At 45.9% G+C, this 20,241-nt stretch overlaps 2 protein-coding genes across 3 annotated transcripts in view; one reads left to right on the top strand and one right to left on the bottom strand.

The window, feature by feature from the left end:
- Positions 1-20,241, bottom strand: part of LOC148400019 (uncharacterized) — a 298,099-nt gene that overhangs the window by 168,497 nt on the left and 109,361 nt on the right. The window lies entirely within an intron of this gene.
- LOC148400029 (janus kinase and microtubule-interacting protein 3-like) lies at positions 8,275-11,122 on the top strand. Its single transcript, XM_088370928.1, has 10 exons — positions 8,275-8,289; positions 8,426-8,530; positions 8,675-8,787; positions 8,869-8,985; positions 9,196-9,258; positions 9,345-9,443; positions 9,529-9,762; positions 9,851-9,955; positions 10,012-10,245; positions 10,325-11,122. The coding sequence occupies exons 4-10, from the start codon at positions 8,917-8,919 to the stop codon at positions 10,439-10,441; spliced, it is 921 nt and encodes a 306-aa protein (XP_088227054.1). The 5' UTR covers positions 8,275-8,289; positions 8,426-8,530; positions 8,675-8,787; positions 8,869-8,916; the 3' UTR covers positions 10,442-11,122.

The raw sequence follows: 20,241 nt of genomic DNA, 5'->3' as shown, positions 1-20,241 counted from the left end.
AGCAAATCGAATTTTGCCAGGGAACAAAAATAGATCAATTAAACTAAATAAGTCTTCTTCCCATTAAATAAATTAAAAAAGTCTGTCTTGTAACCAGTCCTTTTCAAACAAGTAAAGTCTGCCCATTTTGTGCCGTCGATTTTGTGTTAATGCCTAGTATTTATACAAAATCATAATTTAAAGGACTTCATTCCTTCATTCACTTTGGAAATTTGGAATTGCAGCACATCAAATTTTGCCTGGGAAGAAAAGTAGATTAAATAAATTTAATAAGTCTTACTACTTCCCATTAAATAAATTAAATACGTCTTACTTGTTCCCACTCCTTTTCAAAACAGTAGTTTAAAACGAGGGCCCTTCACTCAATCTTTAACCTCAACCCCGCACGTTGTGTTGTATCTGTGAATGTTGGTTGTGGCCAAATGATAGTTTTCTTTCATTCGTTTAGGTTCCAAGAAAACTTGATGTAACTCTACTTTTAACTGCCGTTTCAGATAAGCGGGTATTACGTCGCAGTCATGTGCCGCGGATATGACGTAATTGCCCGAACCTCCGCCAAAATTCAAATCTGTTGGCGCGATGGCCGTGAGCCACTGAGCAGCGACGATTATCAACGGAAATATCTTTATTTTCTGCTTGCAACTGGACCGTCTAGAGCGTACACGGTAAGTAACACTCATTGTGTTTAAGGAGATTTACGTTTGTAATAGCAGAAGTGTAGCCGCGTTGCGTTGTACGTGTGAAAATTGGTCGAGGCGAAATGTTAATGTTTAATTTCATTCCTTTAGGTTCCACGGTGTTTGTTGGCTGCAAGTTTTCCACTGCAAGAAGAGGCTCGTATCATTGACCAGGAGCGAGCTACAATGGTGAGTAGCCATAACATTTATGTTAAACACTTCCTATTTCATGTCTAACAGTACTTGATTTAACAAATAACCATAAATAAATACAGTGTGGGCACTGAAGTTAACATATGTGATTATACTGCCTAATCTGTCACCGAGTAGATTGTTGCAAAGTAATATAAGATCCAAAGTTGTAATTCAGAATAGTTTTCAAAAGAAGGCCATTAGAATTATATACCAGTCTGATTACCCTGAACAAGCTATTAATTAAATCACAAATTCTTCAATTCAAAGATTTGGTAGATTATCAGACAAATAATGTCTAACAGTAATTGATTTAACACATCACGATAAGTAGATTGAGTGTGGGCACTCTCAAGTTAACATATATGATTATACTGCCTAATCTGTTACAGAGTATGTTGTTGCCAAGTAATGTAGAATAGATCCAAAGTAGTAATCCAGAATAGTTTTGAAGAGGCCATTAGAATAATAAACAAATCTGATTACCTTGAACATAATAACAAGCTAAGTGTTTAATATGTCCTATGAAGTCAAAATTGGGCACCATCATGTGGTGAAATTTGGAATTGCATCACATCCAATTTTGCCTGGGAACAAACAGATTAAATAAATCTTAGTTTTGAATAAGCCACTCCTTCTCAAACAAGTAAACTCTGCCCATTTCGCGCAGTAGATGTTCTGTTAATATCTAGTATTTATACAAAGTCATAATTTAAATTGCTTTCAACCTTCATTCATCGGTTCAACCAACATTACTCGCTCTTATTACCAACTTGTATTGATTTAACTAAGCGTTTAATACTTCCTATCAGGTCTCAAGGCAAGATTTGGCAAAATACAATTTCAGCAAATCCAATTTTGCCAGGGAACAAAAATAGATTAAATAAACTAAATAAGTCTTCTTCCCATTAAATAAATCAGAAAAGTCTGTCTTGTAACCAGTCCTCTTCAAACAAGTAAAGTCTGCCCATTTTGTGCCGTAGATTTTGTGTCTATGCCTAGTATTTAAACAAAATCATAATTTAAACGACTTCTTTCCTTCATTCACTTTGGAAATTTGGAATTGCAGCAAATCGAATTTTGCCAGGGAACAAAAATAGATCAATTAAACTAAATAAGTCTTCTTCCCATTAAATAAATTAAAAAAGTCTGTCTTGTAACCAGTCCTTTTCAAACAAGTAAAGTCTGCCCATTTTGTGACGTCGATTTTGTGTTAATGCCTAGTATTTATACAAAATCATAATTTAAAGGACTTCATTCCTTCATTCACTTTGGAAATTTGGAATTGCAGCACATCAAATTTTGCCTGGGAAGAAAAGTAGATTAAATAAATTTAATAAGTCTTACTACTTCCCATTAAATAAATAAATACGTCTTACTTGTTCCCACTCCTTTTCAAAACAGTAGTTTAAAACGAGGGCCCTTCACTCAATCTTTAACCTCAACCCCGCACGTTGTGTTGTATCTGTGAATGTTGGTTGTGGCCAAATGATAGTTTTCTTTCATTCGTTTAGGTTCCAAGAAAACTTGATGTAACTCTACTTTTAACTGCCGTTTCAGATAAGCGGGTATTACGTCGCAGTCATGTGCCGCGGATATGACGTAATTGCCCGAACCTCCGCCAAAATTCAAATCTGTTGGCGCGATGGCCGTGAGCCACTGAGCAGCGACGATTATCAACGGAAATATCTTTATTTTCTGCTTGCAACTGGACCGTCTAGAGCGTACACGGTAAGTAACACTCATTGTGTTTAAGGATTATCCTGCCTAATATGTTTATCACAAATATGTCACTAATCACTAATATGTTTATTTGTTTATCACAACACCTTTGGACCTTCAGCAATCGATTATTTCCCTTCATCTACATAGAGACAGAACGATGGTGTCTTAAACATCTCATTCATTTCACCAAATAACTTCACGCAGGTGGATAACGGCCGTCTCGGTCACGCTATGTTGCGTGATGCAGTTTTGAAGAACCAAATGCATTTATTCAATGAATAAGTCAAGCTAGTTCTATGTTTATGATGTTGTAAGTTACGGTACCGATTGAAGTTGAGTTCGAAGCCAGTGGAAAACAGCGCTGCGTTTGTGCTCTCCAGGTACAAATGTTGTGATCTCTGACTCATGACCGGGCGAGACTCGAGTAAGAGATGTGCAAACGAGCTCCGGCAGGGCGGGCCAAGGCGGAGCGAACGGACGCCCTTCAGGCCGCCAATGACGAGCTGAGAACCAAACTGATGGACGTCCAGTTAGAACTTCAGCAGGAGAAGAACAAGGTGAAAACCTCAACAGACAGACACTGCCTGCCTCCCTGCCTGCCTCCCTGCCTGCCTCCCTCCCAGTTTTCCCGATGTAGATTAGACATGTGTGTGCCATGACTGTGTCAGCCTACATCAACAAATGCACCGAGGACGTCAGCACCACTAAGAATATCATCACCCGGGGCAACCAACGACCCTGGATGACTGAGGAGGTACGTCAAACGCTACGAGCGCGGAACTCTGCCTTCAAGTCTGGCGACAAGGAGACACTGAGGACAGCGAGAGCCAACTTGAACCGTGCCATCAGGATAGCGAAGCGAGACCGCAGTCGAAAATTTCAGGATCGTTTCCACGACGTCAAAAACATCAGGAGTATGTGGCAAGGCATATGGGCGATTACAGACTACAACTCACTCTCCCCCCCCCCCCCCCCCCCGGTGGGTGTAGTTGATGCTGACTTTCTAAATGGTCTAAATAACTTCTTTGGGAGGTTCGAGGCACTAAACGGCACTCCAGCAGTTAAAACTGTCCCCCATCAGGAAGAGGAGGTACTCTGCCTTGACTCCGCCGATGTGTTGAAGACCCTGAGGAGAGTCAACCCCTGTAAGGCCCCTGGCCCCGACAACATTCCTGGGCGTGTGTTCAGGGAATGTGCAAGTCATCTGGCTGGGGTCATCACAGACATTTTTAACACCTCGCTGGGCCAAGCCACAGTGCCGGCGTGCTTTAAGACTGCCTCCATCATTCCGGTGCCGAAGAAACCTCAAATCACCTCATTTAATGATTACCGGCCTGTTGCACTGACTCCGGTTATGATGAAGTGCTTCGAAAGGCTGCTTAAAGGTCACATCGTTTCCAGACTCCCCCTATTATTTGACCCGTTCCAGTTTGCCGACCGGCAAAACCGCTCCACTCAGGACGCCATCTCCTCCGTTCTTCACCTGAGCCTGGCTCACCTGGAGGAGAAGAACACCCATGTGCGGAGGCTGTTCCTGGACTTCAGCTCAGCGTTTGACACCATCATCCCACAGCATCTGGTAGGAAAATTGGAACACCTGGGCTTCAACACCCCCCTTCGCAACTGGCTGCTAGACTTCCTCAGCAACAGACCTCAGTCAGTCCGGGTCGGACAGAACACCTCTGATGTCATCACCCTCAGCACAGGCTCCCTTCAGGGCTGCGTCCTGAGCCCCCTGCTGTTCACCCTGATGACACACGACTGCGTCCTCAGGTTCACCACCAATCACATCGTGAAGTCAGCAGACGACACAACGGTGGTGGGGCTCATCAGAGACAACAACGACCTGGACTACAGAGAGGAGGTGGAGCAGCTGGTGGGCTGGTGCAGAGAAAACAGCCTGATCCTGAATGAGGAGAAGATGAAGGAGATCATCGTCGACTTCAGGAAAAAACAGCCTCACCACGCTCCACTGATCATCAACAGCTCAGCTGTGGAGGTGGTCAGCACCACCAAATTCCTGGGGGTCCACATCACAGAAGACCTCACCTGGACTATGAACACTACGGCACTGGTCAAGAGGGCACAGAAGCGCTTGTACTTACAGCGGAGGATGAGGAGAGCCCACCTGCCCCCACCCATCATGAGGACGTTCTACAGGAGCACCATAGAGAGCATTCTGACAAGCTGTCTCTCTGTGTGGTGTGGAGGCTGCACCGCCTCCGATTGGAAGAACGTGAGGAGAGTGGTGAGGACAGCAGAGAGGATCATAGGGGCTCCTCTTCCCTCCATTCAGGACATTTCATCTCAGCGCTGCATGTCCCGTGCCCGTAACATCATCAATGACCCATCACACCCCCACCATGGACTGTTCTCCCTGCTGCCCTCTGGGAAGAGGTTTGCAGCATCCGCTGCAGGTCCACCAGGTTCTGCAACAGCTTTTTCCCTGCTGTCATCAGACTGTTGAACACTAGAACTGTTGAGCTCTAAACTGAACTCTGCATCACACATTCACAGAACTGTACTTTATGACACTACGGACCTCTATCTTGCACTATCTCGCACTACCAACTTTACTGAACTTGTATAAACCCTTTAAATAGAAGTTTAATACATGGTTTAGCATTCCTCTGCACACTCTTGAATACTGTTTTGCCTACTTGCACTATTGCATAATTATCACTGCTGCACTTTATACTTATTTTTAATATATATATATATATATATATATAGTATATGTATATATATATATTTTCATAGGATATGTTACTTCTATTCAACTGCAATATCACTACTTTGTTGTAAGACGTATGCAACGGAATTTCGTTTTGTATGCACCATGTGCAGACAAGATGACAATAAAGTTTGTCTAAGTCTAAGTCTAAGTCATGTCAGGTCAGCTGTCTGGAGAGAGAGAGAAGTCAGGACCTGCGGGCGGAGCACCACCGTGCCACCGCCGCCATGACGGAACTCAAAAGCAAACTCCATGAGGAGAAGCAGAAAGAGTTAGCCATTACCAGGGAGACATTACTGCGGCAGCATGAAATGGAGCTGATGAGAGTGATCAAAATCAAAGATGGAGAGATCCAGCGACTGAATGCCTTGGTCCTCAGCCTGAGGGACGGCTCCATGGACAAGGTGATCCGCTCTATCCGTGTCTGACTATCCGCACGCCACGTCGGGCTTCGATGCGGCCGCTACCGTATTGTGTAGCTTGTCCCCAGTAAGCGTCGCGGCGCTCCGTTGCGGTCTCAACGGCCCGGTGTGGCGCAATGTCTGCTCAGGTGAGGAGGGGGGGCGCTTTGCTGGCGGAGGTGGAGGAGACGCGGCGGTGTCGGGAGACCGAGCGGTGTCGCCTCCACCAGGAGCGCGGAAAAAGCCCTGGCAGCGGCCCAGCAGGCCTGGCAGTCCCGAGCGGCCGAGCTCCGATCGGCTCATCACCAGCATCGGGAGGAGCTGAGCCGAACCAAGAGAGACTGCGAGAGGGAGATCCGCCGACTGGTAGGACTGATCAGATGCGCGGTGCGTGGCTATGTTCCCAATTTCGTTGTATACCTGCAGTGCAATGACACCTAAGGCATTCTATTCTATTCTATTTCACAAGAAGAAAATGTCCGGTTGCTCGCTTCGCTTTTGTCACAGCAAAGGTGTTCCAGTCGATTCAAGAAAAAAAATTGGCCGGTTGCTCTCTTTGTTTTTGTCACAATTCTGGCAAATGAGTTTGCCCGCCTGCCTGAGCGCTCCCCGTTTGTACATCCAGACGGATGAGATCAAGCTGAAAGACAGAGCGGTTAGTGTTTTGGATGAAGCCCTGGGGCCGGCCACGTCCACCGCCTTCAGCTGCAGACTCAGGCTGCCGAGCAGCAGATCGCTGCCCTGAGGGATTCCCAAAGGGCGGGCCTAAACTACCCTGGAAGTGGGGTCAACGCCGCTACTAGCAATCCTCTTCATTGCGTAAGCCACCTCATCACACACTTGCAGTACGCATGACTTAGTTCGTTGCTGGAGGAAGGTAGCACAAAAACAGTTTTGAACTTTGAACGAGTGCTTGTGTGTGTGTGTTGCGGGGCGTTTTCAGTCTCAGGAGGAGCGGGACACGCGACGGTTTCATCTGAAAATCGCTGAGCTCAGCGCAGTCATCAGGAACCTGGAGGATCGAAACGCCCTGCTTTCTGAAGAGCGCAATGAACTGGTAATTTATTGACGGCACGCTTGAAGGTTTGCGCTACGTTTGATGCGCGCCATCCAGCGAGGCACCCATTGCGCTTGCTTATTAGTTGAGCGGCGCGTCGAGTCGGTTGCCTGGTAGATGTCTTTTATTGGGAGCCAAAGCCACGATTCCGTTCAAACCGATGCAAAAGGAATGGATACGTTCTGGCCCGCGTGTTGTGCGTCTTTCACATCCCGCACTTCATGCTTGCAGCTAAAGCGACTGAGAGAAACAGAAAGCCAGTTTCTGCCACTCCTGTACAAAAACAAACGCCTGAGCAGGAAGAATGAAGAACTCTCGCTGGTGCTGTGTCGCCTTGAAAACAAAGTGCGCTTTGTCACCCAGGAGAACGAGGAGATGGCAAGCTTGGTAAGTCGACGCGGACAACGGCGGCGTGCCAACAGAGTCCACTGCATTTGTGTTCCACAGAGAAGGCCTAGTTCGCTCAACGACCTGGACCGCGGTTGCGGCCAGCAGGACGGTGAAATGGAGTTCCTTCAAGTTGTGGAGCAGCGGCACATCATCGACGACTTGTCCAAGGTCTTCAGGCAGGCGACTCGGTGCACGTACGGCAGCGCCACGCTCGCTCGCTGTCGCCAGGAAACCTTTTCCGTCCAAAGCTTGGCCGGCGGCCGCCATCCAAAAAATTGGCCCCTTAAATTCCGACCTTTCAAGCAGGAGCATTGTGCGCACGCGTTTGAACACGCTTTAGACTTGTTTTGCCGTTTTCAGCAGCTCAAAGCTCCCGTTTTGTCAGCGCCTTTGCCACTCGCTGTGCGCTGAAAACGACGGACTTGCCCGGCTGCTCAGCCCGTCAACCATGAGCCGCGAGCGCGACATCATTGTCCGTAGGCAGCTAGTGGCAAAATGCACCCTGTTAGAGTTGCGCTCGCTCCAACTTATTTTGCAAGAACCACACGGGAGACAAGTAAGTTCTTTTGGACACCTGCAGGTGGAGAGTCCATCCGTTGTACGAATGAAGTCTGACTCTCGGCTCCTGCACGAGCATTTTAATTAAGAGAAACAGGGTGGGTGTAAGAGTGGATTGAATAGAGGAAGCCCTTGACCTCTAGTCAAAACATAGCAAGGGGTGTTTTACGACTTTGTGTAGGAAGGGATAAGCGATAGGGATAAATAAGGGATAAATAATATTATTTATTACAGGTTGCAGTCAAAGTCAAAGCAACATAATGATACGATAAAGATAATCTGGAAAACCCTGACACACCCTGTAGTTGTCACTTTTGGAAAAGACGAGCGTCCCTCCAATCATCGCCGGTGACGTGTTTTTCAGGCTCTGGAGACAGGAGCTCATGTCAGAAATGTCATTGTGAGTCGCGTTTGTTTCTGCGCCGGAGCCGTTCGTTCCCTTTGCATCCAAAGAATCTCAAAGGCGGATTATTTGTGTCGACAGGAGAGAGATTTGCTGCTACGATACCGACGTCGAGAATCTCTGAGGAGGAACAAAGCGTGAGGTCCTGCAAGGTGAGTCTGTTTGTTTGCGGCTGCTTGGTGTTGCGCAAGATGAAATGGCCTTTTTCTCGCTATCGTTCCTCTCGTCGATTCATCGTGAGGTGTCGCTTCAGTTTGTTCAGAGAGATGTTTGCTTCCGCGCCCGCAGGTCATCGAAACATTTTACGGCTACGACGAAGACGTGTTGGTGGACTCGGACGGATCGTCCTTGTCTTTTCACACCGACAGAACCCCCGACACGGAACCCGAAGAGGTAGCCCGCCATTTCTGCCAGCGTATTGGCACCAAACATTCCTCTTCAGCCTGGAATCGGACTCGTCTTTGCGTCGCGGGTGCTTTGTCGCCGGTCTGACTGATTCTGGTACTAGTGCTGTGTTGCATTGGTGTGTGCATGAAGAGGCGGAGCTTCGCTACCGCCAGCTGACGCAAGAATATCAAGCGCTGCAACGAGCCTACGCTCTGCTAGCCCAGACCAGCGAAGGGGACTACGACGCCGAGAAGGAGATCAAGGTGGCGCCCCTTCCCGCAACCCCCGGCCGGGTCGCAGCCTCCCCGTTCTCACCCAGCCTCGGGTGTTCTCTGGTCTGAAAGGAGGAGGAGGAGCCTCCCTCCTCCTCCTTTCAGACCAGAGAAAAGCTGATGGTAGAAATGGGTCACTATCAAAGCAGAGTAGCAGATCTGGAGTCAGCGCTGAAGCAACAAGGACAGGTAAGCTCATCAATGAGCACACCTTTTTCTCAGACAAAATAGCTACATTCTTCAGTCACTCATTCGTCTGGCATTACTGGACCAACCCCCCCCCCGAATGTGGCTGGGAAAATGCGGAGAAAAGCAAATGTCATTTTCCAGTCAACCAAAGAATTTGTGGATGAAAATGACACAACATTCCAAAGCTGTCCACGCGTTTGTCTCTTCTAGAATGTCAAGTGGGTGGAGGAGAAGCAGCTGCTGCGTCAGAGCAATCAGCAGTTGGCCGAAAAGGTGACGGAAAGAAAGGCGCTGAGCGGAGTCGCTTGGCGTCACACCCGTCGGGAAGCCCCGCAGATGAGGTCTGACTGTCTTTTCAGGTCAGGCGGATGGAGGCGGAAGAAGCGCGTCTGAAAGAGCACATCCAGGATATCCGAGACCAAAACGAACTGCTTGAGTTCCGCATCCTGGAGCTGGAGGTGGGAAGACTCGCACAAGCGTGTTGAGGCCAGAGATGTGACGGACGGACGGACGGACGGACGGATGCATGCCTCTGCCTTTCAGGAGAGGGAGTGGCGCTCCCCCGTCTTGAAGTTTCTGCAAGTCCGTTTCCCAGACGGCCTCAGCCCTTTGCAGATCTACTGCGAGGCCGAGGGCGTGAGCGTACGTAAGGCGTCCCTCGCAACCCTAACCTTAACCCGAGGTCCCAGAACACCTTACATTGCTCCTTGCGCCTTTCCCCCGGACATCGTCATCAGTGATCTGATGAAGAAGCTGGACATCCTGGGCTATAACGCCGTAAGTGTATGTCGAACTCCTTATGTTCGCACTCCACGAGACTCGGCGGCTCAAATGTGACTTTTGGAAGGCTTTGCGCTGAAAGAAGCTTGTTGACGCTGTGCCTTTGGGCTCTTCTATGTTCTGCAAGCAGAAGGGCTACCTGGATGAAGAGTTGGACTTCAGGAAGTGTTCCATGGACCAGGCTCATAAGGTAAGCCTCCCTCAAATCTCCCGCCGGACCACTGATGGACGAGGATTGCGGCCCAGAGGATCCTGGAGCTGGAGGCCATGTTGTACGAGGCGCTACCGCAGCGGGACTGCCCCGCCACGGACGGCGAAAAAGCCAGCCACGCTGGCGTGAATGACGTGCTGACGGCGGATCAGAGAGAAGAGCTTAGGAGCGCCGTGGACCAATGGAAGCGAGCCCTGATGTGCGAGTTGAGGGAGCGCGACGCTTGCATCCTCCAAGAGAGAATGGATCTGCTGCACAGCGCGCAACAGGTAAGGGCCCAAAGCCAGCCCGGCACTTACTTGCACGCTTACTGGCTTTTGAATGCCACTTTCCATTTGTCCGTCCTAGAGGAACAAAGAGCTGAAAGAATTCATCGAAGCTCAGAAGAGACAAATCAAACAATTGGAGGAGAAGTTTCTGTTTCTCTTTCTATTCTTCTCCTTGGCCTTCATTCTGTGGCCCTAACACCAGCTGGTGAGTGAGCTCCAGCGGCACCGCACTCGACACCTCCGATACACTGCCAGCCGGTCTCAGACGTTGGCAGACGCTCCGATGCCAACGTATACCCCCCGCCACGGTGACAGAGGCACCGCGTCACACCGGCGCTCATCCAATCAGAAGGCAGGAAAAGCAAATTCACATGCAGGGCACTTTTGAACCAGAAGAGAGCGCCACAAAAAACGGTTGTTGCCCCAAACGCGCACTAAAAAGGGTCAGAATAACAAGAGTCCCACTGGCCAGCCGGGGCCACCCGTCCAGCTGTTTCTTCAGGGGGGAAAAAAATTGGAGTCACCGGTGAGTACATTTTGCATTTAGCTCTGCTTTTCTGCTTCTGTCTTCAAGTGTGTGGCATCCTGCGATCAAAGATTCAGCCAACCCCAAAGCGGTTGACCTCAACGTCCCACCACCATGCCTACCAGAGCAGGTGACATGATGCTTTGGACATCCTTCCGTCTCAGATGCCCAAAAGTACTCTTTGCCACATCTGCGGCAATACGGTGTCTTTTCAAAGGTGCAAATAAATCCAGCGTGGGCGGAACACGCACGTCTTCGGTTTTTCCCGCTTTGTTTGTGTGACAGCTGTTGTGAAAATTTTATACAAATAAAGTTGTATAGTACAGGTTTGGCCAAGCCGCAACTCCCGAACCGCATGCGGCTCTTTTATGTTCATATCAACATTTGTGTGTGTGTGTGTGTGGGGGGGGGGGGGGGGGGGGTTGTGCGTGTTGGCTTCACTTGAGTTCAATTTGGTATTTTGGTCATAAGCGCATGTGGTGAAATTCCACAAAGTAGGATGGGCAAACACATTTCTTTAAACTATGAGTGTCAATTGGGCTCTCGAAATGGCAGGGAAAAGATGCACAGCAAAACGAAAATACGTAGATGAACACAGGACGTTTTAATCAGAGTGGGAAAGTTTCTATTTTTTGTTGAACGTGATGGCAAACCATTCTGCCTGATATGTCAGACCTCAGCGCATTTCAAAGATTCAAATCTTCAGCGCCATGCACTTCAGCTCACTCCATGCTAACATTGATCAGGCGTCGAACCCGCAACATCATGCTTAAGAGGTGGCCATGCTAACCAGTGCGCCATTATGTCAACGCATAATAACTAAGTCTACTGATCAAAACAGCGGTTACTATATGACGTCGCTACGTCGTGGTCACGTGACGCAGACAAGACGTCAATGGACGTGGGCAGAGTTAACTTGTTTAAAAGGGAGTGGGCAGAAGAAATATTTAATTTATTTAAATCTATTTTGAGTGCACACCATTATGCCAATGCATAACAACTGTAAATCTACTAAACAAAACAGCGGTTGCTATTTGACATCTGCCACGTCGTGGTCACGTGACATACGTGACGTCGATGGGCGTAACTTTCGCCGGAATTCAAATCCGCGGGGAGAGTTAACTTGTTTAAAAGAGAGTGGGCAGAAGAACTATTTAATTTATTTAAATCTATTTGGTGTGTGCGCCATTATGTCAATGCATAACAACTGTAAGTCTACTAAACAAAACAGCGGTTGCTATAGGACGTCTGCCACGTCGTGGTCACGTGACGCGGACGTGACGTCGACGCCTACTTTACATCCCACCGATCACAGGACCCCTCGGCTGCATAACCGTGCCCCCTTCCCAACCAATCGGATTTGCTATACGCGAAAACGACGCCAATGGAAAGAGCTTCCGCCCAAATTTAAATCCGTGGGCGTGGCTCGCAGCAGGAAGTAGGAAAATGGCGGCGATGTTGACAAAGACACGGCGGATGGTAACATACGACTAACAAGAGAAATATTTTTATTTTCTGCTTGCAACTGGACCGTCCAGAGCGTACACGGTAAGTACAACTCATCGTTTTTAAAAAGAAGTACTTTTGTTGCCCTGAAAAGCGAGTGAGCGTGGCGTTTGTGGGGGACGTCGAATTTCGACGATTCTTTCTGGTCAACGGTTGTAAATGATTGTGTTGATTAAAAAAGAAAACTTGATGTAACTCTACTTTTAACTGCCGTTTCAGATAGATTTGGAATTGCATCACATCCAATTTTGCCTAGAGCGTACACGGTAAGTAACACTCGTTGTGTTTAAGGAGATTTACGTTTGTAATAGCAGAAGTGTAGCCGCGTTGCGTTGTACGTGTGAATGTTGGTCCAGGCGAAATGTTAATGTTTAATTTCATTCCTTTAGGTTCCACGGTGTTTGTTGGCTGCAAGTTTTCCACTGCAAGAAGAGGCTCATATCATTGACCAGGAGCGAGCTACAATGGTGAGTAGCCATAACATTTATGTTAAACACTTCCTATTTCATGTCTAACAGTACTTGATTTAACAAATAACCATAAATAAATACAGTGTGGGCACTGAAGTTAACATATGTGATTATACTGCCTAATCTGTCACCGAGTAGATTGTTGCAAAGTAATATAAGATCCAAAGTTGTAATTCAGAATAGTTTTCAAAAGAAGGCCATTAGAATTATATACAAGTCTGATTACCCTGAACAAGCTATTAATTAAATCACAAATTCTTCAATTCAAAGATTTGGTAGATTATCAGACAAATAATGTCTAACAGTAATTGATTTAACACATCACGATAAGTAGATTGAGTGTGGGCACTCTCAAGTTAACATATATGATTATACTGCCTAATCTGTTACAGAGTATGTTGTTGCCAAGTAATGTAGAATAGATCCAAAGTAGTAATCCAGAATAGTTTTGAAGAGGCCATTAGAATAATAAACAAATCTGATTACCTTGAACATAATAACAAGCTAAGTGTTTAATATGTCCTATGAAGTCAAAATTGGGCACCATCATGTGGTGAAATTTGGAATTGCATCACATCCAATTTTGCCTGGGAACAAACAGATTAAATAAATCTTAGTTTTGAATAAGCCACTCCTTCTCAAACAAGTAAACTCTGCCCATTTCGCGCAGTAGATGTTCTGTTAATATCTAGTATTTATACAAAGTCATAATTTAAATTGCTTTCAACCTTCATTCATCGGTTCAACCAACATTACTCGCTCTTATTACCAACTTGTATTGATTTAACTAAGCGTTTAATACTTCCTATCAGGTCTCAAGGCAAGATTTGGCAAAATACAATTTCAGCAAATCCAATTTTGCCAGGGAACAAAAATAGATTAAATAAACTAAATAAGTCTTCTTCCCATTAAATAAATCAGAAAAGTCTGTCTTGTAACCAGTCCTCTTCAAACAAGTAAAGTCTGCCCATTTTGTGCCGTAGATTTTGTGTCTATGCCTAGTATTTAAACAAAATCATAATTTAAACGACTTCTTTCCTTCATTCACTTTGGAAATTTGGAATTGCAGCAAATCGAATTTTGCCAGGGAACAAAAATAGATCAATTAAACTAAATAAGTCTTCTTCCCATTAAATAAATTAAAAAAGTCTGTCTTGTAACCAGTCCTTTTCAAACAAGTAAAGTCTGCCCATTTTGTGCCGTCGATTTTGTGTTAATGCCTAGTATTTATACAAAATCATAATTTAAAGGACTTCATTCCTTCATTCACTTTGGAAATTTGGAATTGCAGCACATCAAATTTTGCCTGGGAAGAAAAGTAGATTAAATAAATTTAATAAGTCTTACTACTTCCCATTAAATAAATTAAATACGTCTTACTTGTTCCCACTCCTTTTCAAAACAGTAGTTTAAAACGAGGGCCCTTCACTCAATCTTTAACCTCAACCCCGCACGTTGTGTTGTATCTGTGAATGTTGGTTGTGGCCAAATGATAGTTTTCTTTCATTCGTTTAGGTTCCAAGAAAACTTGATGTAACTCTACTTTTAACTGCCGTTTCAGATAAGCGGGTATTACGTCGCAGTCATGTGCCGCGGATATGACGTAATTGCCCGAACCTCCGCCAAAATTCAAATCTGTTGGCGCGATGGCCGTGAGCCACTGAGCAGCGACGATTATCAACGGAAATATCTTTATTTTCTGCTTGCAACTGGACCGTCTAGAGCGTACACGGTAAGTAACACTCATTGTGTTTAAGGAGATTTACGTTTGTAATAGCAGAAGTGTAGCCGCGTTGCGTTGTACGTGTGAAAATTGGTCGAGGCGAAATGTTAATGTTTAATTTCATTCCTTTAGGTTCCACGGTGTTTGTTGGCTGCAAGTTTTCCACTGCAAGAAGAGGCTCGTATCATTGACCAGGAGCGAGCTACAATGGTGAGTAGCCATAACATTTATGTTAAACACTTCCTATTTCATGTCTAACAGTACTTGATTTAACAAATAACCATAAATAAATACAGTGTGGGCACTGAAGTTAACATATGTGATTATACTGCCTAATCTGTCACCGAGTAGATTGTTGCAAAGTAATATAAGATCCAAAGTTGTAATTCAGAATAGTTTTCAAAAGAAGGCCATTAGAATTATATACCAGTCTGATTACCCTGAACAAGCTATTAATTAAATCACAAATTCTTCAATTCAAAGATTTGGTAGATTATCAGACAAATAATGTCTAACAGTAATTGATTTAACACATCACGATAAGTAGATTGAGTGTGGGCACTCTCAAGTTAACATATATGATTATACTGCCTAATCTGTTACAGAGTATGTTGTTGCCAAGTAATGTAGAATAGATCCAAAGTAGTAATCCAGAATAGTTTTGAAGAGGCCATTAGAATAATAAACAAATCTGATTACCTTGAACATAATAACAAGCTAAGTGTTTAATATGTCCTATGAAGTCAAAATTGGGCACCATCATGTGGTGAAATTTGGAATTGCATCACATCCAATTTTGCCTGGGAACAAACAGATTAAATAAATCTTAGTTTTGAATAAGCCACTCCTTCTCAAACAAGTAAACTCTGCCCATTTCGCGCAGTAGATGTTCTGTTAATATCTAGTATTTATACAAAGTCATAATTTAAATTGCTTTCAACCTTCATTCATCGGTTCAACCAACATTACTCGCTCTTATTACCAACTTGTATTGATTTAACTAAGCGTTTAATACTTCCTATCAGGTCTCAAGGCAAGATTTGGCAAAATACAATTTCAGCAAATCCAATTTTGCCAGGGAACAAAAATAGATTAAATAAACTAAATAAGTCTTCTTCCCATTAAATAAATCAGAAAAGTCTGTCTTGTAACCAGTCCTCTTCAAACAAGTAAAGTCTGCCCATTTTGTGCCGTAGATTTTGTGTCTATGCCTAGTATTTAAACAAAATCATAATTTAAACGACTTCTTTCCTTCATTCACTTTGGAAATTTGGAATTGCAGCAAATCGAATTTTGCCAGGGAACAAAAATAGATCAATTAAACTAAATAAGTCTTCTTCCCATTAAATAAATTAAAAAAGTCTGTCTTGTAACCAGTCCTTTTCAAACAAGTAAAGTCTGCCCATTTTGTGACGTCGATTTTGTGTTAATGCCTAGTATTTATACAAAATCATAATTTAAAGGACTTCATTCCTTCATTCACTTTGGAAATTTGGAATTGCAGCACATCAAATTTTGCCTGGGAAGAAAAGTAGATTAAATAAATTTAATAAGTCTTACTACTTCCCATTAAATAAATTAAATACGTCTTACTTGTTCCCACTCCTTTTCAAAAAAGTAGTTTAAAACGAGGTCCCTTCACTCAACCTTTAACCCTATTTATTCACCTTCTAGGCTAAGTGTTGAAGGCTAAGTGTTAAAGGCTAAGTGTTAAAGGCTAAGTGTTAGAGGCTAAGTGCCAGAGGCTAGGCGCCAGAGGCGAGTTTTTGTTGGCTGAAGTTTTAGTGGGGTTAGTGTGAATACAATCCAAAAGAATACAACAGAATACAATACAATAGAATATAATACATAGATTAAATTCAATAGCTCTTACTACTTCCCATTAAATAAATTAAATACGTCTTACTTGTTCCCAATCCTTTTCAAAAAAGTAGTTTAAAACGAGGGCCCTTCACTCAACCTTTAACCTCAACCCCGCACGTCACATTGTGTTGTATCTGTGAATGTTGGTTGTGGCCAAATGATAGTTTTCTTTCATTCGTTTAGGTTCCACGGTGTTTGTTGGCTATGTTTTCCACTGTCAGAAGGATGAAAATACAAAGTACAACGCTTGGACGTGGGCGAAGACGTCACCGGTGAGTCCTTCCTTCCTATTTATTTACCTTCTAGATGCTAGAGGCTAAGTGTTAGAGGCTAAGTGTTAGAGGCTAAGTGTTAAAGGCAACACAATACGAACAACACAACACAATACGAACAACTCAACACAATATGAACAACACAATATGAACAACACAACACAATACGAACAACACAACACATTACGAACAACACAACACAATACGAACAACACAACGATACTGCACTGAACAACACGATACCGCACTGAGAAACACGATACCGCACTGAACAACACGATACCGCACTGAACAACACCATGCCGCACTGAACACCATGCCGCACTGAACAACACCATCCCGCACTGAACAACACCATGCCGCACTAAATAACACCATGCCGCACTGAACAACACCATGCCTCACTGAACGACACCATGCCGCACTGAAAGACACCATGCCGCACTGAACGACACCATGCCGCACTGAAAGACACCATCCCGCACTGAACACCATGCCGCACTGAACAACACCATCCTGCACTGAACAACACCATCCCGCACTGAACAACACCATGCCGCACTGAACAACATTATGCCGCACTGAACATTATGCCGCACTGAACAACACCATGCCGCACTGAACAACACCATGCCGCACTGAACAACATTATGCCGCACTGAACAACACCATGCCGCACTGAACAACACCATGCCGCACTGAACAACACCATGCCGCACTGAACAACATTATGCCGCACTGAACAACACCATGCCGCACTGAACAACACCATCCTGCACTGAACAACACCATTCCGCATTGAACACCATGCCGCACTGAACAACACCATCCCGCACTGAACAACACCATCCCGCACTGAACACCATGCCGCACTGAACAACATTATGCCGCACTGAACAACATTATGCCGCACTGAACAACACCATGCCGCACTGAACAACATTATAACGCACTGAACAACACCATGCCGCACTGAACAACACGATCCCGCATTGATCAACACCATCCTGCACTGAACAACACCATCCTGCACTGAACAACACCATGCCGCACTGAACAACACGATGCCGCACTGAACAGCACCATTCCGCACTGAACAACACCATGCCGCACTGAACAACACCATCCTGCACTGAACAACACCATCCCGCACTGAACAACACCATGCCGCATTGAACAACACCATGCCGCACTGAACAACACCATCCTGCACTGAACAACACCATGCCGCACTGAACAACACCATGCCGCACTGAACAACACCATGCCGCACTGAACAACACCATGCCGCACTGAACAACACCATGCCGCACTGAACAACATTATGCCGCACTGAACAACATTATGTCGCACTGAACAACACCATGCCGCACTGAACAACACCATGCTGCACTGAACAACATTATGCCGCACTGAAAAACACCATGCCGCACTGAACAACACCATCCCGCACTGAACAACACCATGCCGCATTGAACAACACAATGCCGCACTGAACAACACCATGCTGCACTGAACAACATTATGCTGCACTGAACAACACGATCCTGCATTGAACAACACCATGCCGCACTGAACAACACCATCCTGCACTGAACAACACCATCCTGCACTGAACAACACCACCCCGCACTGAACAACACGATCCCTTATTGAACAACACCATCCCGCACTGAACAACACCATGCCGCACTGAACAACACCATTCCGCACTGAACAACACCATGCCGCACTGAACAACACCATGCCGCACTGAACAACACCATGCCGCACTGAACAACACCATCCCGCACTGAACAACACCATGCCGCATTGAACAACACCATGCCGCACTGAACAACACCATCCTGCACTGAACAACACCATCCCGCACTGAACAACACCATGCCGCATTGAACAACACCATGCCGCACTGAACAACACCATCCCGCACTGAACAACACCATGCCGCACTGAACAACATTATGGCGCACTGGACAACATTATGCTGCACTGAACAACACCATGCCGCACTGAACAACACCATGCCGCACTGAACAACACCATGCCGCACTGAACAACACCATGCCGCACTGAACAACATTATGCCGCACTGAACAACACCATGCCGCACTGAACAACACCATGCCGCACTGAACAACACGATCCCGCATTGAACAACACCATCCTGCACTGAACAACACCATGCCGCACTGAACAACACGATGCCGCACTGAACAGCACCATTCCGCACTGAACAACACCATGCCGCACTGAACAACACCATCCTGCACTGAACAACACCATCCCGCACTGAACAACACCATGCCGCATTGAACAACACCATGCCGCACTGAACAACACCATCCTGCACTGAACAACACCATGCCGCACTGAACAACACCATGCCGCACTGAACAACACATTGCCGCATTGAACAACATTATGCCGCACTGACGCATTGAACAACACCATGCCCTACTGAACAACACCATCCTGCACTGAACAACACCATCCCGCACTGAACAACACCATGCCGCATTGAACAACACCATGCCGCACTGAACAACACCATGCCGCACTGAACAACACCATGCCGCACTGAACAACACCATGCCGCACTGAACAACACCATGCCGCACTGAACAACACCATGCCGCACTGAACAACACCATCCCGCACTGAACAACACCATGCCGCATTGAACAACACCATGCCGCACTGAACAACACCATGCCGCACTGAACAACACCATTCCGCACTGAACAACACCATGCCGCACTGAACAACACCATCCCGCACTGAACAACACCATCCCGCACTGAACAACACCATGCCGCATTGAACAACACCATGCCGCACTGAACAACACCATCCTGCACTGAACAACACCATGCCGCACTGAACAACACCATGCCACACTGAACAACACCATGCCGCACTGAACAACATTATGCCGCACTGAACAACATTATGCCGCACTAAACAACATTATGTCGCACTGAACAACACCATGCCACACTGAACAACACCATGCCGCACTGAACAACATTATGCCGCACTGAACAACACGATCCCGCATTGAACAACACCATCCCGCAGTGAACAACACCATGCCGCATTGAACAACACCATGCCGCACTGAACAACACCATGCTGCACTGAATAACATTATGCTGCACTGAACAACACGATCCTGCATTGAACAACACCATGCCGCACTGAACAACACCATGCCGCACTGAACAACACCATGCCGCACTGAACAACACCATGCCGCAATGAACAACACCATCCCGCACTGAACAACACCATGCCGCATTGAACAACACCATGCCGCACTGAACAACACCATCCTGCACTGAACAACACCATGCCGCACTGAACAACACCATGCCGCACTGAACAACACCATGCCGCACTGAACAACATTATGCCGCACTGAACAACATTATGCCGCACTGAACAACATTATGTCGCACTGAACAACACCATGCCGCACTGAACAACACCATGCCGCACTGAACAACATTATGCCGCACTGAACAACACGATCCCGCATTGAACAACACCATCCCGCAGTGAACAACACCATGCCGCATTGAACAACACCATGCCGCACTGAACAACATCATGCTGCACTGAACAACATTATGC

This window comes from Syngnathus floridae, chromosome 3 (assembly GCF_059516105.1).
Source record: "Syngnathus floridae isolate MCC-2025c chromosome 3, RoL_Sflo_1.0, whole genome shotgun sequence".
Taxonomy (NCBI): domain Eukaryota; kingdom Metazoa; phylum Chordata; class Actinopteri; order Syngnathiformes; family Syngnathidae; genus Syngnathus; species Syngnathus floridae.
This window is presented reverse-complemented; position numbering and strand designations above follow the sequence as displayed.